This window comes from Watersipora subatra, chromosome 3 (assembly GCF_963576615.1).
Source record: "Watersipora subatra chromosome 3, tzWatSuba1.1, whole genome shotgun sequence".
Taxonomy (NCBI): Eukaryota; Metazoa; Bryozoa; class Gymnolaemata; order Cheilostomatida; family Watersiporidae; genus Watersipora; species Watersipora subatra.
Window position 1 is genome coordinate 60,016,583 of NC_088710.1, and position 24,625 is coordinate 60,041,207.

At 38.0% G+C, this 24,625-nt stretch overlaps 2 protein-coding genes across 2 annotated transcripts; one reads left to right on the plus strand and one right to left on the minus strand.

Annotated features, from left to right (window-relative positions):
• Positions 1-361: 361 nt before the first annotated feature.
• LOC137392129 (protein mono-ADP-ribosyltransferase PARP14-like) lies at positions 362-17,944 on the plus strand. The gene is made up of 7 exons (XM_068078757.1): positions 362-551; positions 9,134-9,385; positions 9,642-9,792; positions 9,932-10,071; positions 12,107-12,290; positions 16,927-17,549; positions 17,824-17,944. Exons 1-6 carry the CDS (start codon positions 363-365, stop codon positions 17,208-17,210), a joined length of 1,200 nt encoding a protein of 399 aa, XP_067934858.1. The 5' UTR covers position 362; the 3' UTR covers positions 17,211-17,549; positions 17,824-17,944.
• A 3,824-nt stretch (positions 17,945-21,768) lies between these two features.
• Positions 21,769-24,240, minus strand: LOC137390812 (uncharacterized). Its single transcript, XM_068077128.1, has one exon. It carries the CDS (start codon positions 24,238-24,240, stop codon positions 21,769-21,771), a length of 2,472 nt encoding a protein of 823 aa, XP_067933229.1.
• Positions 24,241-24,625: the final 385 nt, after the last annotated feature.

The window sequence follows — 24,625 nt, forward strand, 5'->3', positions numbered from 1 at the left end:
ATTATAACGCTGCATCGTTACATTAAAATATCTGTATTACTCCTTTATATCATTTTAGCACTATTATTACATTGTATCATTATATTATAATCCCTATATCACTGTCTTTTAGCCTTTGTAGCCCTATTATAACACTTTGTCATTATATTATAATCTCTATATCATATGATACGGTCTGCATCACTCCATTATATATTTTTTAATACTCTGATACCTCCTCCATATCACTAGTTTATACATACAGCTCCATTATACATTATATCCTTATCTTATCGTCATTGTCTTCTATAGTCTCGAGCAGTGACTACCCAGCACAACAAGACCTATATCAGCAGCCTAAAGGTCGGAGGGTATTGCATCATATGGATGCTCAGTCAAGCGTGAAAAGTGAGCTAATTTTAGACATCTATGGTAATACCAATGCTTATATAGAGTCATGCACGGAGGATATCAATGTGAGGCTAAGGAATGCCCTATCTACCATCATGTGGCGTGATAAGCCCACATATATGGAAGATCGTGACAATATTAGCAAACTCTCTGAACCTCAGGTAAGGTTTTGTGTATATGGTTAATTGGCATGAACATAAAAAGTGTCATGCATGTACTTCGATGCACTTTAACATACATATAGTTATATATACACTGTATGTATATATAATTACAACTAGGGTTTTACTATATTACGAATAATACAGTAAAGTAATACTAAAATAAAAGAGTTTTGCAAGAACTTGGAGCAATTAGTACTAGTTATGGAAAATAGTTTTACTTATTTCTGCAGCTACTGACAGTTTCATGACCTCTCCCTGTCAATCATCAGGCTGCTACTAAAATTCAAGATGGTGGCTGGTATTCCTTCTCTTCTTTTGATTAGCTAGTGTTCTGCTTGGTTGGCTGGTGGTACTGCCTTTTGCTGATGGGTTAGCTCTAAAATAAGAGAAGATAATTTTTTGGGGTGCGACAAGTAGATGTAATTTCTGATCGTTTTTTGAGTGTAGATGCTTTTTGCCTGCCAATAATAAGGAACATTTCTGCTAAGCGAAGATTGCATTTCTCAGATCTGTTGTTGTAAGAACTTGCATGCTTTAGGATGTTTCACTTTGTTTTGAAGTTTACGCTGTTATTTTTAAAGTTGCAAAGGGGCTTACCAAGCTCAGTTGTGTTTTTGCTGCTCTTTTTAAACTTGCTTTATGGTTACGTTGTGTGGTCTCAAGACTGACTTCAAGTATATCCCTGTATAACCCCTCTTAGTGAAAATTCTACATGTACATTGACTGGTCATAGTTACTATAATTCAGAAAAATCATAGTTTTGAAAGTCATGACCAATACCCAATGTTGCATATTTGCTACATGAAATGGCAGATTTGCTATCATGTGACTAGTTTGGTCATGTGACTTCCATTTCCTGTAATGGCTGCCCCAAAAATGTTCAACTAGTATCTTGGCTATTTCTCTGTTCTTATTTCTACATAAAAGAAGGCAAGTTTGCTTATACATTTACTATTTTATGAAAATCTTATATTTCAGATTCATTTTGATGTGTTGGGAAGTGGGTAATATCCAAACACGGTAACTTTTTAAGTATCAATTGAGATGTGTAGCATATATGCTACACTGGGCACTGTTGATACTTTTCATTGGTTATTGTGTTTTTTGAATAACTAGTTTGGTCATGTAATTGTTAGTTATTGTCATTACTAATTGGCCTCATAGAAATTGCGGCTAATTATGATCTTCAGCTGTAATACTGGTGGCCTTATTGCTATTTACAAACTACAATGTAGGCCTACCTTACTACGGCCCAACCAACTATACCAGGCCTACCAACCAACAGGATACTATAATTATAATAATATACCTATCATTTTCTACTACTGTATCTCTAGTGGTGCGGTTTATTATAGTATTTCTCATAGGCTACTCATGCTACTTGTAGCTTGAGCTGATACAATGATTGTAGAGCCTATTGTTGCGCTCAGTTTTTTATTCATGGTATACAGAACAACAGTTACTATGGCTAGTAGTAGTAGTCGAGGCAACCATAGGCGAAGACATTTGTCAGTTTTCACAACAACAATTTGTGTGAAATGTGATGTTCAGCTTTGCTTCACGGAAGGCCATAACTGTTTCACAGAGTATCACATATAGTGATGACTTTATCGAGATTTTGCACACAAAATATAGCTCATATCTTCCAATGCTGGTCTTGGATACTACTTACTAATTCTTTTGTATGATAATGGTGTAAGTCTCATTGCATAAATAATAGGTTATCTTTAAAATTGTTGTGAATGTCTGTTGGAAAAAATTGTTTCGTGTGCAGTGTTACGTGTCTGATGTCATCTGCCGCCCAATGTTGCGTATGTGCAACATGTTGAAACTACCCTAAAAAGTCCTATTTAAAAAAAAAGATCCAATGGAATTTTTAGTTGTTCTCCTTGCACAGGAAACTGATGGAGGTATTTTTCCTATCATCTGTTCTATGGTTGGGTTCTATAGGGTTAAAACTAGTATATATATATACTCGTTATATATACAGTAAAACTCGGATAACTCGCCCTCGGACAGCTTGAACACATGGTTAACTCGAATGGATTTGTTTGGTTCTTTCTCACGCAATGATAAATTGCTTTAGATAACTCGTACTTAACATCATTAACTCGAACAGTTTTTTGCCGGAGGTATAAACATGGTTTTCATTCAATTTTTTCCGAAGGAGTTTCCATTAGTCGCGGAGCTGTGACTACTTTGCTTTCCTAACGAGAGCGCTTTCTATACGCGTGTAGTGTACATGTATTTTCCCCCGTACCGTATAATGGAATCGAATAAGAAATCATATAAAAATGATTAATAGGGCCGCTAGAACGTTCGCTTACTTACGGCCAAGCTATAAATGTTAGAAAGTATTAGCGATAAAAATTTAAAGATAGACGCAGCATGCAAAATACATGTAACAGTGATTATATGCGGATACATAAGGATTAGATGTCACAAATAGGTTCGTGCCTGGCGTCCGCCACAGCAGACATACGCTTTGCGATGGCCTCACGCAAGCAAGGAAAAGCGTGGAAACCTTAAGACAAGCTTGAAGTAATTGAGGAAATCGAAGCAGGACAAAAGCTATCAGCATTATCAAAAAGAGAAAATCTTCCAAAAAGTTCAGCGTCAACATGGATTAAACAAAAATAAAGAATAAGATCGTTATGTGACCAAAGTTCCTCATGGCTAAGAGATCATTCAACATCGCACGATGATTTGGATGATGTATTATTGACTTGGTTTAGACAAGTGCGTAGTGAAGGCGTACCTATCAATAGGCCAATTTTGTTAGAAAAGGCTAACGAATTTCTACAGGATTTAAGAAAGGATACTACTGTTTCTCGTGGTTAGATCAACAGGTGGAATAAAAGGCATTCTATTGGCAGTCAGAGAGTTGTTGGAGAGCCAGCTGCAGTTAATGCTGGAGAGGTGGAAAAGTGGAAGGAAGAGGTGCTGAATCCATAACTTTAAACGTCCACTTATGATGACATATTTAATATGGACGAAACCGGGTTGTTTTACATGCTCAGGGTCGACTAAACCTTGCACTTTAAAGGGGAGAAGTGTAGTTGAGGGAAGTTGTCAAAAGAAAAACTGACTATGGCACTTTGTGCTAATATGTCGGGCACCGAGAAGAAAGTTCCTATTGTAACAGGAAAGTTCAGAAAACCCCACTGTTTTAAAAATGTTACTAACCTTCCATGTCAGTATTACCACAATGAGAAGGCTTGGATGGTGAGTGACATCTTTCAAACATGGGTAAGAGATTTTGATCGTCGGATAACCAGAAAAAACGGAAAAGTGCTTCTCATCATTGACAAATGTCCAGCGCACCCAACTATGAATGGGCTTATATCAATCAGGCTTCTATTTACACCACCCAATACCACAAATGTGCTGCAACCTATGGACCAAGGAATCATTCAAACTTTTAAATCTTACTATCATCAGCAAGTTTTGCAATTCATCATTGATTACATTGACACTCATGGAAAGAAGCCAGATGCAACTATCAATGTTTTACAAGCAATACGCTGGATGCACGGAGCATGGAAACGTGTCACGAAAAAAACGATTGCCTACTGTTTTCACCACGAGCTTGGTCATACCAACCTTGATCAAACAGATGTGAATTCAACTGCTGATGATAATGAAGAAGGTGACACCGTGAGAAATCTAAATCTGGTACTACCCACCATAGATCCTACATCAAATGTGAAATCAAGTAGGTAATCTTGATGAGCCTATGATGTTACATTATCATGAACTCGACCCGATAAAGGGCTAAATTTATGACTGTCAAGGGTGCCTAACAAATGTTTTAAAAATAGTGTTACTTTTCCTTAAATTCAAGTTGCTGCAGGCATTAATGTTGCTGAGCATTTGAGTGATGCAGAGATTGTGCAGTACATGACATCCCGTGGTACTCTGGATAATTCAGATAGAGAAGATGAGGCTGAGATTGTTGAACCTGATCCACCTACCATGGCTGATGCAAACAATGCTTTAGATGTTCTTTAGACATTTTATACATACGAGAAAGTGCAAGGACTATAATATTTGTTTAAAATCTATTTCTACAATCAGTTACACTGTAGATCTTTGTCAACAAAATACCTTGTCGCAGACTACAATCGATAAGTTTTTTAAATGAAACAAGTGATCAGATGTAAAGCATGCTTTTTGCATTGTTCGTAAATGTTTACTTAAATGTCAAGTTTTAAAAATTATCAGAAATTATATATATTTTTCTACTTGGCTGAGATTTGTTTACAGTTTTAGGTGATGTGACCGCCAAGACGTTTCAAGATGAAAATTGGCAAAATAGATTTCGAGTGAAACACTCCGAAGAAATAAATGTCTTTTCTTCTGAGCGTTTTAACCGCGATTAAGTTTTGCCAATTTTAATCTGAAAAAGTTCTGGCTGCTACATCACCTAAAACAACACAATCTCAAGTGTTAGATAATATCTATACTTTCTGATAAATACTTTGAAACTCTACATCAAATACCCTTTAACTTGCAACAAACAACCTATACTTTGGATTTATATATACATGTAGTTTGTATATGTTTCTACTATCTACTATATGTATGCTCTGATAACTTGAACGCTCGACTAGTATGTACTAAAGACCAGTATATGCATACTAGTCTATATATAGACTAGTATATACATACTAGTCTATATATATACTAGTATATACAAACTAGTCCCACGACCAAATATTACTAGTATATATAACTAGTATACATACTAGTTATATATATATATGATATATATATATTCATGATATTTTCATTCGTAAATGACGAATGAGAATATCATGAAACTGACAGTAGCTGAGAAAAAAGATAAGTATTGCTTTTAAATAATTTATTAGTATATATATATATATATATATATATATATATGTATATATATATATATATACATACAGGACAGATAGCGCAGTTGGTATCGGGACCGTGATCATTAGGTCTTCGGTTCAAACCCCAACAACTGCACTTTTCTGGTGGTCCTTGGACAAGACTCTTGCTTGTATAACGTCTACAACCTCTATGATGAGTGCAATAACCAAAGCCATGCCTGCTCGGACGTCGCCCGGTCAAACCAGGTCCGCGCTGCCTGTAGCTGAACCAGGACAAGGCAGTGAAAAATGGGCTACTGGTTCAAAACGGATGAAATGGACTCGGACTGATAACACGGACCTCATGCAGTGCTACTTTATGAGTGAACCTCAAAAGTGGGGCTATATGGGAAGGATGCGTCAACTGTGGATAAACATGCACCCTGAATTGCCACTAACCGCTAAGCAACTTGTAGCTCAGAGGAGTAACATAATCAAGCGGCACCTCATATCGGAACTTGAGGTAGATGAAATTAAGGAACAGTTCACCCAAGTAACTTCAACCAACGAGGAGTGCATATCAACACCCACTGTCACGCATACACGATCATGTGTTGACTCACCGGTTGAAGAAGACATGCACTTGGACCTTGACCCAAGGGTGAGAGAGCTTGCGGAAAATATCATCAACAAGATGTCAGCTGCTAATGATTATGGAAGCAGGGTACCACTACAAAGAGTTAGCAAGGTCATACCTAAGAAGCTGTTAGAAGACATTAACATGGCATTGGAGTCGATCTCAACTGGATCAATCAGTGAGACTAATGCCTTAATCTACAGTACAGCAACCGTCATCTTGGAGGAGATGGATATTAAGCCAATGCCAACAAGGCTTCAAGCCATTCCATCCTGGCAGCTGAGGCTACAAAATAAGATCAAGGACTTGCGCAAGAAAGTTAGTAGGCTCAGTGAGAGATCTAATCACAGTTTGGAGCGTCCAAAAAGGGAAGCCACAATAGAAGCTCTAGAATCTGCCAAACAGCAGCTAGTAGCACTCTCGGCACGACTGAAGCGGTACACCAAAGAGCGGGATAACAAGAGAATGAACAAACTGTTCATCAATAATCCATCTGGAGTGTATTCCCAGTTCAAAGGTGAACTGCAGAGGCCAATGTCTGAGCCTCCCCGATCTAGCACTTCAAAGTTCTGGAAGGACATCCGGGAGAAAGAGACTACTCATAACACCACTGCAAATTGGCTGAAGAGGCTTAAAGAGAACCATCAACACACTTTGGCTCAACAAGGACTCACCATCAGCAAAGAGGACATCAAGTGCAGAGTGCAGCGTATGAAGAACTGGGCAGCACCTGGCCATGACATGATTCAAGCTTTCTGGTTAAAGAAATTGACATCACTTCACACTAGAATGGCTAAGTAGATGGAATGCCTAATAGAACAAGGTGACCATCCAGAATGGCTGACCAAAGGACGAACTGTACTTCTGATAAAAGATCCAAAGCAGGGGCCGATTCCCAAAAACTATCGACCAATAACGTGCTTGCCCACCACTTGGAAACTGCTCTCAGGAATAGTTGCAGACAAACTGGAAGACCACATGAGTCACTATATGACCAGTGCTCAGAAAGGAATTGGGCGCAACACCCGAGAAGCTAAACATCAGTTACTGGTGGATCGGACAGTCTGTCAAGACAGCAGGAGAAGGCAAACCAATCTTGCCATGGCTTGGATTGACTACAAAAAGGCCTATGACTCAATTCCCCATAGTTGGATACTTGAGTGCCTCAGTATGTACAATGTTCACCCTGCTCTTGTGGCATTCATCAAGATGTCAATGACCAAATAGAAGACGGAACTGGAGACTAATGGCAAAAAGCTGGCGAGTGTACAAATTAAGCGAGGCATCTATCAAGGTGACTCCTTATCACCGCTGCTCTTCTGCATATGCCTAAACCCTTTCAGCAATATGCTGGAGGAGACTCAATATGGGTACCAGTTTAAGAGTGGCACCAAGAAAAACCACCTCTTCTACATGGATGACATCAAGCTGTACGCTAACAAAGAAAAGGACATTGATTCGCTAATACACCTCACTCAGGTATACAGCAAGGACATCGGAATGACCTTCGGTATTGAGAAATGTGGAAGGCTAATTCTTAAGAAAGGCCATTCTATGCTCACAGATGGCCTAAGAATGCCAAATGGTACCATCAAAGATATAGAAGAAGGGTACAAGTACTTGGGGATTATGCAAAGCAACATCAACCACGAAGCCGAGGTACGTCACAAAGCCATTACCGAATACAATAAACGCCTTCGGCAGGTCTTACGGAGCCAGCTCCATGCCAAGAACCAAATCATGGCAATAAATACCTACGCACTGCCAGTAATAAGATATCCAGCAGGCATAATAAAGTGGACTGAGGAAGCCATCAAAGAAACGGATATAGCAACTCGTAAACTGCTGACCATGCATGGAGCACTCCACCCAAAATCTGATACTACTAGATTGTTTCTTGATAGGAAAGATGGCGGTAGGGGACTCAAAAGTGTACAGCAGACAGTGAAAGAGGAGGAGCAAAGCATCAAAGCATATGCAGCCTCCATGGCCATCTCAGATAAGTTGCTAGCTGAATTTCAATCGGCTGCTCTTACAACGGACCTATGCCCTCATGATGAGGAAATTGACTGGCACATGAAACCTCTTCATGGTGCTTACCACCAACAAATATCTAAGGTTGGCGATCTTCACCAGACATATATGTGGCTGAGCAAAGGAAATCTAACGGCCAATACAGAGTCGCTAATCATGGCAGCCCAGGAGCAAGTGCTCCCAACAAGGCAACTCCAAACGAAAATCTATCACACTAGAGACGATCCTAGATGCAGACTGTGCAAAGATGCACCTGAGACCATCCAACACATCATCAGTGGATGCAGGCAGCTAGCAGGGAACGCAGACACTGAGCGGCATAATCATGTCGCAGGTATTGTGTATAGAAGTCTATGTGATGAGTATGGCCTTAATAAACCACAACACTGGTGGGAAGCTCCTGGTAAGGTCAATGAAAATGACCGCGCTAAGATCCTCTGGGACTTCTACATCCAAACTGACAAACATGTCCTAGCAAACCAACCAGATATAGTGGTGGTAGACAAGGAGAACAAGAGGGCTACTATAATAAATATAGCAGTACCCAATGACTACAATATAGCCAGCAAAGAAAAAGAAAAGGTAGAGAAATATCTCCCTCTTGGAGAAGAAATTGATAATGCTGGAATGTAAGAACAACTGTAATCCCAGTAGTCATTGGGGCACTGGGCGCAATAACACCGGCGCATAAAATTTGGCTTCCCCAAATACCAACAACAATCAACTCAGGTGAGTTGCTGAAAAGTGTGCTATTGGGAACAGCTAAGATCTTGAGGCGAGTGCTCAAACTCCCAGGTCTCTGGTAGGAGACCCGAGTTAGAGCAGAATTTACCACCCATACGGGGTATCCGGGGTGAGGAAACAATTTTTTTTTATATATATATACATATACATATATACACACACACATATATATATATATATATATGTATATATATATATGTACATATGCTTTTTTGATGTTTTGGTTGACAGTGTTTGACGAACAGAAGAAGAGTAAAGAAGTGGTTGTTGGGTGCTAGAAGGCAAATAGAATTATATTTCTAATAGTTAAACTGTTTTTTCAGCTGGAAAGATTACAGACAGAAGCGAGGAAGTTGAATGTGAAACTTGAAGTTGACAAACGGCATTGCAACATAAAGATCGTGGGCCTCAACAGACAAATAATTACGATGAGTGATTTCATAGTTAAAGAATTGAAGAGGATTGAGAAGAAGATACATGACAAGAAAGAGGAAATCTTGATAGCGCGTGCTATCCAATGGAAGTATGAGAATGCATCCACGGAGTGGGTCAATTTTGATAATGTTACTAACAAGGTGAGTGAATGTCTTGCTTACAAGCACAGTTTATGATACATCAAACACATGCTTTGATTGAGACTATAGGTAATAGCCAGCTTTTATTTGTACTTCAACCTTTAGAAGCACTTTGGCGTCTGTTGCATCTGTTCTCATACTTTGTGGGTAGAGATCAGCTGCATAAGGGAGTTCATGTAGTTGTTGGCCACATTTTAATGCAGTCTTACAGGAATACAGAGTTTCACAAGATCAGTAATATTATGTAACAATATAGGCATTAGAAGAGACATATATCAAGAATCCTCAGGGTGTCATCAAATATCAAACAAGCAATGGAGAATTAATATTGGACCTAAGAAAAATGGAAGGCACTCTTCACCTTGAAAAATTTAAGATCGCTAGAAAAGACCTCAGCAAGCCACAAGGTATTTTAGACTGCGAGTTTGTGAACCTCTGACCATAAAAATACATGTGACCATCATCACATCTAGTTTCCTTGTTAAAACATGTTTGCTTATTACTTTTGTGAAAGGGCTGCAGATAAAATGTAGTTACTACTTGCAGGTTTGGAAATGCCATCACACTGGGTAGCTCCCTTGGATACATACACCGAGCAAACTCTGGTTCCTGGCACTGCTGAATACCAGGCAGTAGAAAAAAACTTCATGGCTACTCTTGGAAACCGCGGTAGTGCAGTGTTAGAGGTTTGTTTTTCTAATACTTTTTTTGTTGAAAAATACAGCTGTTAGTAAATTTAGAGGTATTACTGTTATTATATTGAGAGGTATTACTGTTATTATATTGAAAGGTATTACAGTTATTATATTGAGAGGTATTACTGTTATATTATATTGAGAGGTATTACTATTGTTATATTGAGATATATTACTGTTATTATATTGAGAGGTATTACTGTTATTATATTGAGAGGTATTACTGTTATTATATTGAGACTTATTACTGTTATTAATTGAGAAGTATTACTGTTATTATATTGAGAGATATTACTGTTATTATATTGAGAGGTATTAATGTTATTATATTGAGAGGTATTACTGTTATTATATTGAGAGGTATTACTGTTATTATATTGAGACTTATTACTGTTATTAATTGAGAAGTATTACTGTTATTATATTGAGAGATATTACTGTTATTATATTGAGAGGTATTAATGTTATTATATTGAGAGGTATTACTGTTATTATATTGAGAGGTATTTCTGTTATTACATTGAGAGGTATTACTGTTATTATTTTGAGAAGTATTACTGTTATTATATTGAGAGGTATTACTGATATTATATTGAGAAGTATTACTGTTATTATGTTGATAGGTATTGCAGTTATTATAATGAGAGGTATTACTGTTATTATATTGAGAGATATTACTGTTATTATTTTGAGAAGTATTACTGTTATTATATTGAGAGGGATCACTGTTATTATATTGAGAAATATTACTGCTATTATATTGAGAAGTATTACTGTTGTTATATTGAGAGGTATTACTGTTATTATATTGAGAGGTATTACTGTTATTATATTGAGAGATATTACTGTTATTATATTGAGAGGTATTACTGTTATTATATTGAGAGATATTACAGTTTTTATATAGAGAGATATTAATGTTATTACATTGAGATATATTACTGTTATTATATTGAGAGATATGAATGTTATTATATTGAGACGTATTACTGTTATTACAATAAAATATATTACTGTTATTAAGTTGAAAGGTATTACTGTTAGTACATTGAGAGGTATCACTGTTATTATATTAAGAGGTATTCCTGTTATTATATTGAGATATATTGCTGTTATTATACTGAGAGGTTGTACTATTTTTATATTGAGAGGTATAACTGTTATTATATTGAGAGGTATTACTATTATTATATTGAGAAGTATTACTGTTATTATATTGTGAGGTATTACTATTATTATATTGAGAGATATTACTGCTATTATATTGAGAGATATTACTGTTATTATATTGAGAGATATTAATGTTATTATATTGAGAGTTATTACTGTTATTAAGTTGAGAGATATTACTGTTATTATATTCAGAAGTATCACTGTTATTATATCGAGAGGTATTTCTTTTATTCCATTGAAATATATTACTGTTATTATATTGAGAGATATTACTGTTATTATATTAAGAGGTATTACTGTTATTATATTGAGAGGTATTACTGTTATTATATTGAGTGGTATTACTGTTATTATATTGAAAGGTATTACTGTTATTATATTGAGAGGCATTACTGTTATTATTTTGATTGGTATTATTTTTACTTTATTGGTGTTTATTGGTTGATCCTTAACTTTTGCAAGAAGAGATCTCTTTTGTGTTATTGGCGCCTTACTGGTTTGCAGAAGACTCCTCAGTCTACAATGGTTACACAATTTTATTTTATGTTCAAAGCTATTCTCTTCTGTGTGTGTTTACCATGTAGCAGAAAACACTCATTTTCTGGACCAACTCATTTTTCTCAACCATTTTTATGTGGTGACTTATTGTGCTATTAAAACCTCCAAAACTGGGTTCTCCATCCCTCGCTAACTCCTAAAAAGTTTAAAATAACATCTTGCTTCGTGACTCAGGGTGGTGAAGTTAGACTGGAAATTTTCTTCACCTCTATGCATTTTACAGCTGTTTAAGTTGTTTGTTCAATTCCACTAATTCTAGTGTATGTGCTTTTGTTAACTTGGTATTTTAATCTAGATAAAACGTGTTCAAAATCCAACACTCTACCTGCAATACGTAACATTGCACAAGGATGTGGCTAAGCGACTAGGTAAAACGGAAGGCCAAGTAGAACACAGCCCCCTATGGCATGGCACAGATGAAGATACAGTTTCTCTCATTACTAGTTTGAAGTTTGATCGTTGCTTGTCAAGCAAAAGCGGTAAGCGAGGCTAGTAGAGTGATGCATCATCTCAGAAAAAGAAAGCACCTCTCTGTGTCATCTTTGTATGTACATGATTTGCGAGTTTTGTATGGGTAGACTAGGCTGTGATATGTGTAATGAACACAGTCAATAATGATAAGAAAGCATCGTATTAGCCACACTGTTACATGTATTTCAAAGAAATCAAATATATAAATGAAAAACTGATGAAAAGCAGTATTATATATATTTTAACTAGCTTAAGTTACACAAATTCATTGGATAAAGAAACTTAGCCAATGGCAACTACTAGATGGCAACTACTAACCAATGGCAACCCACGACCAAACACGAGCGAAGCGAGTGTTTGGGAGCTTTATGATAAATGCATATATGCACAGAACTCCCTAAAAGTATCCATCAACGGCCATACCCAAACCCTTGTACCGAAATCACATCAAAAAATTTAACCATTTTTTTGTGGAGTCGTTTAAGTATAATAATGATACAAAACACATTAAACCTATTTAAATATGTTACCAAGTCTTTGAATAGTGTCGACATTATACCCATCGGATTGGATTATACATAACTAGAAAGGTTAATTTGGCCTAAAATCGCCATTAAAATCTGACAAGCCATTTTAATCAAAACTAAGACCGGCCAGCAAAACGCCCATAAAGCTGTGTGACAGATAGTACAACCATAAAGCTGTGCGCATTTCACGAGAAAAATGTGCACATTTCACTAGTCTATGGCCGAAATTACCGCTGAGATATCGTTTGTTGCTCTCTCTCGGAAGACTATAGTTCATATTGGAAAAAGTTCGTATCCTGTTACAATGGTAAAATATTTAGAATAGTCACTTTAAAATCTTGAGATTAGATTTTACTGAACTATACTTTTCCCTATTAATAGGAAAACTGAAAAGTTTGCGCACCTTCAGTAAAATCCAATTTCAAGGTCTTAAGGTTACTATTCATCGGCTCACACAAACCAACTCTCTATATTTTACCGTTGTAACAGGAAGCGAACCTTTTCTAATATGAACTGTACTCTTCCCTCTCTCGAGCTCGAAACATTAATGACTTACTTGTTAACAACTTTGCTAGGGAGGGCATGACTCGATTAGCTATCAATGACCAAATCCTACAACGTAGAAGAGAGGAGACTAGACTACGCGACCTTTAACAGAACACTACACTTATTTAACAAAACTATTTCTATTATTTTCTATATGATCTTTTTCTAAACACTTTATGTCTCCTTTTCTATGTTTCTATTATTATATGATTTCTTTGTTATTAGTTCGTATACAAAATACTTTACATATACTTATATAGGGCCTACATATAAATCTATTTACAACATTATTCAACATCATATACCCTTATTCCATTTCTATTACTTTATATACAACTTTACATCCCACATATGCTTTCTATTCACAACATTCCTAACATGTTTGTAAACTTACACTTCTAAAATAGAACTTTTTCACCTTTATATATCTATTTATATTACACTACCAAATACAACTGTAATATCAACAACTAACCAATTAAACATTTATCTGGTTTCAACCCAACTTTACCTCCAAAATAAATTGTCAGCTGCACCTTTTTAGAGTCATGCTTCCTCAAATTTATTTTATATCATCTCGAACAACTCTCTTTTACACTATACTCTGTCAATTCCTGCTGACAACTACTTTTTCAACAACCAACAGTACCCTTTATTTTTTTCCGTTATCACTTTGGTCGTGGGCTGTATGACAACGGAATTTCTAGTGATGTAATACTATCACTGTGTAATACCAACTAGAAGTTCTCCTGTCATACAGAGGAATTTCTAAAGTGTCATACAGGAGAATCATAAAGTGTCAGGCGAACACCTGGAAGTAGGAAGCAGACAGCTGGACGTACAGAACCGCATGAAAGTATTCTCTCCGCATTCAACAGGACGGTGTGTTGGAGGCACACGGGGCCCCTCAGAACCATGCCAGACGGTTCGCCGTCTGTCCACCTGCCATGCGGGAGACTGCCATGTGGCAAACACACGCCCTGTCCCACTCTTGGGTGGGAAGAACGAAGAGCGGAGGAACCAGGGTAGCCGGAGGAAGGCAGAGGCCGTACGGGGCAGGCCTTGGTAAAAGGTAACCGTTGACCTAGTCGGCTCCCTCCCTACCACTCCGAGAGGAAACAAATGGGTACTGGTCTTCAAAGACCATTTTACTCGGTAGCAAGACACACTGGCACTGCCCGACGCTACAGCACCCACGGTAGCAAACCATCTAGACGATCAGGTATTCTGCTATTTGGGGCTGCTGGAGCCGATCCACATGCAATAGGATGTGCAGTTTGAAAGTCAACTGATGGCCGAAATGTGCCAAATCTGGAATGTGGGGAAGACTCACATATCACCCACAGGCAAACAGAATCACAGAAAGAAATAACCGTAGACTAGGAGACTTGTTACGGGCATTATTGCTAGACCGTGGGCAGGACGATTGGGACATGCTGCTTCCCCAGCTGATGAGAGCATACCCAGGCACCCCTATTCCGCAACCGGAGAGCCAGCAAACATGCTGATGCTGGGATGCAAGCCAATGCTGCCAGACCAGCTGGGAAGTCATCTCTCACTGACCGAGTTTTTTTCCGACTCACGAGCTCATACTGATAGTACAAAAAAGACTGGAAATAGTGGACGAAGCCGTGCGGCAGAGCTAGATGAAAATCCGGCAAGAAAACGGAGGAACCTTCGCTATATGCACCCGGCGACTGGGTACGGCTCACGAACAAGGGCAGGCGTTGGAGAGAAAACCCCAAGTTGCAGGCGAAGTTGGTGGGACCGTACCAGGTCCTCAGGGCCTGGAACAACCACACACATCTGATGGAGAGGCAAGGCCAATCATCAATACAAAGCGAGGCAAGACTGAAGCCATATCTGCCTGCCCAGAAAGGTTAGGACAAGCCCAGGCCACCTTGGAGCCAAGAAGAGGTGGCAACATGAAGGGAGCCAGATCAGGCGGAAGGAAAGATTCACCAGGAAAGAATCCGGTGGAAGCTCTGAAAGAACCCCTGCCAATGCTGCAGCCTACCGACTGGGAGAAGCTGTTCATGGAAGCCGCAGGAAGCCGTGAGCAGATGACAACTCCTATGGAAAGTCCTGACGAGTAATGAAAATAATAAGAGCTGAGCTCGGCAGATGATCCGCCCTGACCCAAGAAGGCTCCGGAAAAACTCGTGACGTCTCTGGCTAAACCCGAAAAGGCTCCGACTGAAACAGCCTCATTGGAACCAGTTCAGCATAACCTTAGGCTGGACCGAGTCATTAGGAGGCCGGATCGGTACGGAGATGGGATGTGTTACACAATAGAATCACCGCAAAGCGGTCCAGATGTCGGAAAGATAAACGACAAAATGGCTCTTACAGTCGCTACCAAGGCCTTCTTATTAAAGCACTCGCTCACTCCGGATGCTATCAGTTTATTAGAAAACATGGACATCACCTGCAAAACTTCTCTGCAAGAGTTACTGACTTCGGTCACAAAAAGCTTAGAAAAAGTTGCGGGAGCACTGCGTAAACCTGTGGTAGCATATAAAGAAGATAGAGGACGGGAGGAGGCCACAAATGAAACCAGCACGAGCCATCTCGCGCCAATTGCTTTGAAAAACAACGACGATGATGCAGAGGCACTAATAGATGAAACTCTAACCAAATAAGTAGAAGAAGTCTGCCGAGTGGTTTCCATAAGCGCTGCACGAAAATGCATAGAGCCACCATCACCGAGACTGTCTTTAACCCCCCCTCCTGTCAAGGCACACTGATCAAGCAGTCCTCTCAGAGAGACACACCAATCGGGAAGCCACCCCTCACGTAAGTCAATTATCAGGACTATCAAATACCTGTCAGCACAAAACACGGTACGAGTAGAAGAGCAAGCTTAAGGAGGGAACTGCCAGATCTGCCTTTTTGTGACCAGCCGTCGGCGCATTAATTCCATGTGATACAGCACCATGCTGTGTTCGTTTGCTCGTGGTTGGCAGCATGTTTCTCGAGACTAGGTGCTGCACCATCACGCTACCCACCGACTGAGAGAAGTCGACCCCGTGGTGGATCTGGTGGACAGAGAAATGTGGAGACAGTTCTGCCTGGAACAGGAATGAGACTCCCTACAGATGATCGCCTGCACGCCTAATATTAGGGAGAAGACACAGCGCAGCCCACGAAGGGGGGCACCACACTCTACGCCAAGACGCTGGCCATCCATAAGAACGCACCTTATCATACCTACAGAAAACCAAGTGTAATACAAATGTATGATACTGTCACTGTATAATACCAATCATATGGTACTATCACTGTGTAGTACTAATGATATGATACTATCACTGTGTAATATTAATGTATGATACTATCACTGTGTAATACCAATGATATGGTACTATCACTGTGAAATACTAATGATATGATACTATCACTGTGTAATACTAATGATATGGTACTATCACTGTGTAATCAGGCTTGTATGTGTAGTATTAATAAGAAATATGCACCTTTAACATTGTTATCTATTGGCCCTGTTCAAAACAGTGAAACACACACTAAAGTTTAAAGCTGCATTATTGCTCTGAATCTGTTGTCTTTGTAGCAACTGCTTTGGGCTGTGGCAGCTACTTTGCAAAGAATACATCTTTCCCAGCTCAGGATACCTACTCGAAGCCAAACACTCAAGGTCACAAATACATTATTCAGACAAGAGTCATCACTGGAGAGTATTGTCAGGGTAGTAATCAGATGAGGGCAGCTCCATACAAACCAAACAAACCAACTGAGCAGTATGATTCAGTTGTGGACAACCCTAACAATCCAACTATATTTGTCGTGTTTCATGATGCCTCCGCTTATCCAGACTACATCATTAAATTCCAGTAATCGTAATACTTGTATTTATATCCGCTACTCGTGCACACAGCAAGACTTTGTCAGCAGGAACTTGTATCAACCCGTTAGTCACGCTGTCTTGTATACACATCCCAGTGTAGTTTCTTTCTACTTTATAATCATTTGTTCTTTTTTCTCAATTGTTTTCTGCTAAATTTTGTTTTGCTTCAAATTTTCTATCATCTGCTTCGCAATCGTTAGTGTTAATATAAATGCATAGTCTAGTATATAAGAGACGTCCAGTGTTAGACCAAACCTTCAAGGAGACTAAAAGATATTACATACATCGATTAATGTTTACCTAAATGTTATTATTAACCCTTTGACCAGGTATTAGCTCCTCAAAAACAACCGAAACTCATGTAATTTATTTTCGAAATTTCAATAAACTCGATATTTTATGAACATGCATAGCTCAAATCTTAAACTTATTATATCTTGTTGATGATATTTAAAACTTACTAGTGTTCATATCCTTTGTTTAACGCTACTACGCGACAGCTTTATAAACGTCTACCAAAATAGACGTAAATGTCGTTTCCCCATGCAACCGATAAACGACATTCTGGTCGTTTTCCTGCCAAAAGGTTAATATAGTGTACAGTAATCGCTCCTATTTCATGGATTCAACTAACCGCTCAAGATTCTACATTTTCATTTAATAATGGTAACTTTTTTTAAAAAGTTAGTCGTTTTTGAAATGAATGAACTAAAGAATCAATATACAGTATACCGAATCCATTTTACTGTCACTATGTGACTCCACGGCTTTTTCTCCACCAGTGGTGGCTTCATTTGAGTGCATGTAGCAATACACTATCAGTGCTATCACTCAGGCATGAGTGGGAGCATACAGTCTATTGATTTTATCTCAAAACAAACTGGTTGATGAAAGTGTTACAAATTCCACTTTTTGCCAGTACAGCTCAAGACCCTTTTTTAGCTATTGAATAGAAGTTTATCACTCTTCTCCTCCATTTCCAAAGAATCACCAATAAGCACTTTCCATTATTTACCTCTTTTCGGACATCAATTCAAGAGTATTTAGCCTTCATTTTGTCTCTTTGATTCCTATCCTAGTCATGCTTTTCCATTCAGTTTATATTTTTCTCTTACGTATTTAAAGAGACATTGTAGTATGCAAGCATACTTCAGCAAACCTTTGTATCAACTTCTCAACACTCCCTTCAAAGCTGCGTTAAAGAAGAAACTTAGGAAGAGGAAGTAGTGTTGTAGCGAGACACTCTGCAAACCAGTCAAATTAAGCGGCGTTCCAAGTGATCGCCAGTTTTTTTAAACTTTTGCTTGTTCGCAAACCAAGAAACCATTGGCATTGCTACCAGGTGTGCTCAAAGAAAGAAGAGAAGGTCAGCGTATTGAAAAAACTGGTGTTAGCACTGAAGACCCAGATCCCGATTATCAGTTTATACTTTAAAGCATCTCAATATACAGGCACAAGGGTCATGAAATATTTTATAAGTCACTCTTGGGTGGTAGCTCGAGCCAACCGGGTAACAGAGGCTGCTATCTCTACGGCTGTCCCTAAGGAAGGCATTGAAGGAGAAGGCTGAAAACTGTAGCTGTGCCAAGTGGATTGAAGTCGTCTTTAGCATGCTTTTTGCTTGGTTCAGTCTCTTCCCAGGCAAACTCAAGCTAAACTGGGTGTCCTGTGAAAGAGTGCTCAGTCTACCTTCTCAAAGCATGCCATGAACACAGGTCAGTATTGTAGGGGTGCATGGCAAAATGCCGTATAAACACATTACCAGCCCCTGCTTGTAATAACACCTATTGGCAGTGTCAACATCCACACCGACTGATGCTGTGCGTGGTGGCATTAAATATTTCTATGTGAAAGCTGGAAGAAGTCATCACTTACCAGTCAGAGTTGTGAAAGAAGGGCCAGTTGAACAGGCGTCAGTGGTCAGAGACAAGTTCTTCAGCGAACTCAATGTACAAATGAAACGATATACAAAAAACCACCTTTTCTGCTTTGTAACCTTTTGATATGTTAGTTCTGGGAGAACATAACACTAATACTGCATTTTATCTTTCACTAACACATGTACTTTCATTTAATACTTGCCTCAAATATGTAATTAGACAGGAAGCAGATAAAGTGAAACGGAATGATTAGCTCAAAATTCTCTGTAAGGGGCAGCATAGATAGAAGTCCTTTTTTTACTCATCTAATGGAGCCCTCTAGTAACCGACGTATGACAGCAGAAACAGTTATTGATGTGTCTGCTTCTTTGTTACGAACAAAAATGAAGGTGATAACTCCTAAGTTGTTGGTAAATATTGCGTTGATATTGCCTTGTTTCAGGTTGAATGTCTTAGTCAAGGCTTTTAGACTAGCATCTCCCTAGTGGCCTAACTACGTATCATATATTTGGCAACTCAAGATTGTATGGTCACTGCCAGATGGTGATGGATATTTCCCATGTTTGGAAGTGTAAACCAGTCAATCTTCACGTAGTTGTTTAACTGCTTTATTCTAAGTCAACATAAACCGCAAGCTGTTGTCTATGAGCTCTAACCTACAAGTCAAATCTTCTGTTCCTATAAAGCTGAACTTGCACAAAAGTGAACCTTTTGACTAGATCTTAATGGCCGACATCAGCTGACACAACGATAGCAACTAGCGATGTAATGTTACATGTATTTTCTTCCAGGCAATTGAATCGCAACCAAGCTTCATTGATTTTAATTTGAAAACATACTGGCAATCGTAGCACCTTAAAGATCGAAAACAACAGCAAATGGTAAAAAATACCAACACTTTCTGAAAAAATCCACAAAGGTTTTATGAAAGTTAAACTTAAAGATATTGCAATACTGCAGCGTTGTGAACAGATCCAGTATTCTCGAGAGGTCGGCTTGATATTCGACTAATCTATGCTATGACTACACATGTCGTGAAAATGCAATAAACTGTCACAGCTCTTGTTTTATCAACAGAAGCATAAATCATAGGTTCAACCTTTTGACGGTATTTTCATGGCTAACCATCTTGAAGCAATTCTTGATACTCTGTTTGCTTGACACTCCAGTATGTTTACCATGGATATAGCTAGCTCTTAAATAAGCTGGTAGTGCTCAACAAACCTTGCTTGGAGCTTTCAGTTATCTACTCTTTGCTGCCTTGTATGTAAGGGCTTTACAACATAATAACAGTAATATCTCTCTATATAATAACAGTAATATGTCTCAGTATACATGTAATAACAGTAATGTATGTGAATATAATAATAGTAACATCTCTCCGTATAATAACAGTAATATACATGTATATCAATACAATAACAGTAATACCTCTCAATATAATAACAGTAATACCTCTCAATATAATAACAGTAGTACCTATCAATATAATAACAGTAATATCTCTCAATATAATAACAGTAATACCTCTCAATGTAATAACAGTAACACCTCTCAATATAATAACAGTAATATCTATCAATATAACAACAGTAATATCTGTCAATATAATAACAGTAATATCTCTCAATATAAGAACAGTAATACCTCTTAATATAATAACAGTAATATCTCTCTATATAATAAAAGTAACATCTCTCCGTATAATAACAGTAATATATATCAATATAATAACAGCAATACCTCTCAATATAATAACAGTAATACCTCTCAATATAATAACAGTAATACCTCCCAATATAATAACAGTAATATCTCTCAATATAATAACAGTAACATCTCTCCATATAATAACAGTAATATATATCAATATAATAACAGTAATACCTCTCAATATAATAACAGTAATATCTCTCAATATAACAACAGTAATATCTCTCAATATAATAACAGTAATACCTTTCAATATAATAACAGTAATATATCTCAATATGATAACAGCAATACCTCTGAATATAATAACAGTAATACCTTTCAATATAATATGAGTAACATCTCTCAATGTAGTAACAGTAATAATTTTCAATATAATAACAGCGATAACTCTCAATATAGTTGCAGTAATACCTCTCAATATAATAACAGTAATACTTCTCAATATAATAACAGTAATACCTCTCAATATAATAGCAGTAATATCTCTCAATATAATAACAGTAACATCTTTCCGTATAATAACAGTAATATATATCAATATAATAACAGTAATACCTCTCAAAATGATAACAGTAATACCTCTCAATATAATAACAGTAATATCTCTCAATATAAACCCAGTAATATCTCTCAATATAATAACTATAGCGGTTTACGCTAGGTTCGTAGCTGGCAAGTTTATTAAGCTGGAATTGATTCACTGATTTGGAGATGACTCGTTGATGTTTTATTCAGTCAACACCTAAACCGTGAAATCTACAAATGATTAACATATGTAAAAGTTCTTCCACAGCAACATAAAAAATAACGATATTATAGAAATAGAAAATTATCGACACAAACCTTTTGCCGTCTTTGAAAAACACTCACACAGCTAAATCAAGAAGTCAAACGAAACAAATTAGCGATAAATGCAAAAATGTTCTGAACAGAAAAATCGTCAATTAAATCATCAGTTGCGTGTTACCAGTTGAACTTCAAAAGTCATAATGCCGAGCGTGGATGGAAGATAATTGCAGGAAGTGAAGGCGTGTCGAGACACGTCAAAACACGTCGAAACACGTCGCTGCCTAAATGGTAAAGCCATCTGATAAGACCCTGATGGTAGCACTTCCGTTGTTTGTTCCATGATGTTTAGAAATTTTATGTCTTCTTGAGATATGAGGACATGATCGTCGAGCTTGATGCATGTACGGTGTGTAATAAGTCTTCTATCTCCTTGCCGTCTGTTGTCTGCTCCAAAGACGATCCACCCCAACATTGATTTCCTGGCATACGGCAAGCCTTTGACTTGAACTAATGCTTCTAAAGGGGCAAAAGCCTCGGGACAATTAGCTCCTATTAGCAATCCAATGGGAATGTCCATCAAAGGTGGCAATTTGCTTGCAAACTCTTTAAGATGAGATAGTTTTGCCACATTATTTCTGCAAGGAATGTGGTCGCGATTGCATGCAATATCTTTCCAACCATAGGCATCTAAGTAAGTGAAGTCTGCTTGTTCGTATCCTTGTATTCTAATATCTTGATATAAAGTGACCCATTTTGTTGATTCTCCTGTGAGAGTTTCTACTGTGACCAATTCTCTTGTGTAGTTGGGTTGGAGATATTTCGCCAAGTCTGTATTGATGTAAGAGTGGTCTGAACCTGAATCAAGGAGCGCGTATACAAGTAGCGTTTCTGCAGGAGATTTGTCAGTAGTTATATGCACTGGCAAGATCATGCTGAGGGAGTTACCTGTTGTACCAGTTTTCTTTGAAGATATCCGTTTAAGTTCTGCACTTGGTTCTTTTCTCGGCTGAATATTTGTGCTGGGCATCGATGTGGTTGAGCTTCTTTCATTTGGTGGCTTTGGAACCGCAGTTTGATCTTGGTTTCTCCAATGTTTAGATGTTGTCGAAAAGTCGATGTGTAGGACTGTTGGATGTCTTTTCCCACATCCTGTCTTGGAACAAAAGGCTCTGTTTGGGCACTGTCTTGATACGTGTCCTCTTTTAGTACAGCCAAAGCAAAGACCATTCTCCTGAAAAAATAAGTTCTTTGGTTCTCTTGGCAGCTTAGCAAGTGCCCAACATTCGTTCGTTAGATGGGTTTTCTTACAGTAAAGACATTCACTTATTTGAGAGGTTCCTGTTGAATGGCTTCGTAATTTCATTGGATTGGCTGGAGCATAGCTCCTTTCCTTTTTATTGAAATCTGGCTTATGTTGATAGTTTTGACTTGCTTCCTGTCCGCTGATCTTTCGTTCTTCTTCCATATCTTCAGCTTGCTCTTTGACGAATTCGGCAAATTCATTAAAAGTAGGATAACTGCTATATTCTTTTACACACACTCTCACCTTTTTGGCCCAGGATCTCAACATCCATTCTGGTAATTTCCTAGCAAGAATCTCATTTTGGTTTCTGTCATTCAATAGGCGCAACTCATCACAACCTCGCATTGCGGATTTGATGTGACTTAGAAGATTTGCGTATTTTCTCATAGAGTCAGCATCCCTTGTGCCAATCTTTGGAAACTCCTCAAGCTTTTTTCTTAATCCGAGAGCAGCATCATACTGTTTACCAAATCTTTCTCTCAAATCTTTCCTTGCGTCTTCATAAGCATCCATTGTGTTGGTAAGAAAATACCCACTGACTGCATCAAATGCTTTACCAGAAATATACCTTTTGAGGTGTCTTAGTGGTTGCAGTCCTGTTAAGCCTTCCGATTCAATGTAAGCGTCAAAGTCTATTTCCCATTCCTTGAACATAGTAGGATCACCCTTAAAAACACTGGGTTCGAGGGTTGAGCGCTTTGTGGACTTCATCGTTGCGATCAATGCTTTGGTGAGGGCTTGTATTTCACCTGAACCGGAATTGTTCATTTTTGTCTCAGCGTTTGAAGCTGCAGACCCTGTCTCGGATTTTGGAAGACGATTGTTCTTGTTGTTTGTGGAAGAGCTCTGAGAGTCCCTTGCCTTCTTTCTAGCCATCAGCTGCTGAAACTTTGCAGCTGCCTCTTCCAGCTCTCTTTCTATATCACTGTCATATTCTGCGGAGTTGACCCTGCCTGCCTCTTCTATTCTCTCTGCTAACGTTCTCTTGCAATCATCAACAGTTGACCCATAATATTCAAACATGTTCTGTAGTGTAGTTAACCTTTCCTTATCATCAGTCAATTCACACAATTCAACCCACTTCTCCTGTATTTCCTTTAACATCTTCTCGATAAAAGAAGAAAAATCTTGCATTTCTTTTTCAGTGTGCATATTCGTCAGAAAATCTTCTATTTTCTCCAATTCATCATTTATCAACTTTGGAATATCCTTGAGTAATGTAGACTTTTTGATACGATCAGATGTTCTAAATATTGGTGGGCTATTCATTCTGTGGCCACTACCTGCTCGTGACGTGTGCTCTGCTGAATTGGCATCTTGTTCTGAATTCATTATGATGTTTAAAAGAGCAATAATGATAATACCCTGAATTCGTTTATAATTACAGAAAATCAAGGGTGAAAAAGCTGAAATAGATTGCTTTACAAGTAAATACCACAGTCAAGTCAATATCAATACAAAAATTAAATCTTATACTTTTACACAAAAGAGCTTCAATACCATTGAAGCTGCAAAATATGTGATCAACAAGAAATTTCAATACGTCTAGTTTAGGTATGTGAAGTCAACAAAAGAATACCAGTTGCAAACTGGGCCGAAAGCGCCACATTAGATTATAAAGTACGAGTGAGGGCCGGCCAAAAATGTCAGACACTTCGGAAAAGACACTAACCGCGGCAGCCAAACCGTGTGCCAATCGATTACCGACCGAAAATTA

Coding starts and splice junctions, on each gene's coding strand:
- LOC137392129 (XM_068078757.1), top strand. CDS start 363: ATGGATGCTCAGTCAAGCGTGAAAAGTGAGCTAATTTTAGACATCTAT. Junction 552..9,133: donor GCAAACTCTCTGAACCTCAG/GTAAGGTTTTGT, acceptor CTGTTTTTTCAG/CTGGAAAGATTACAGACAGA. Junction 9,386..9,641: donor TTGATAATGTTACTAACAAG/GTGAGTGAATGT, acceptor GTAACAATATAG/GCATTAGAAGAGACATATAT.
- LOC137390812 (XM_068077128.1), bottom strand. CDS start 24,240: ATGAATTCAGAACAAGATGCCAATTCAGCAGAGCACACGTCACGAGCA.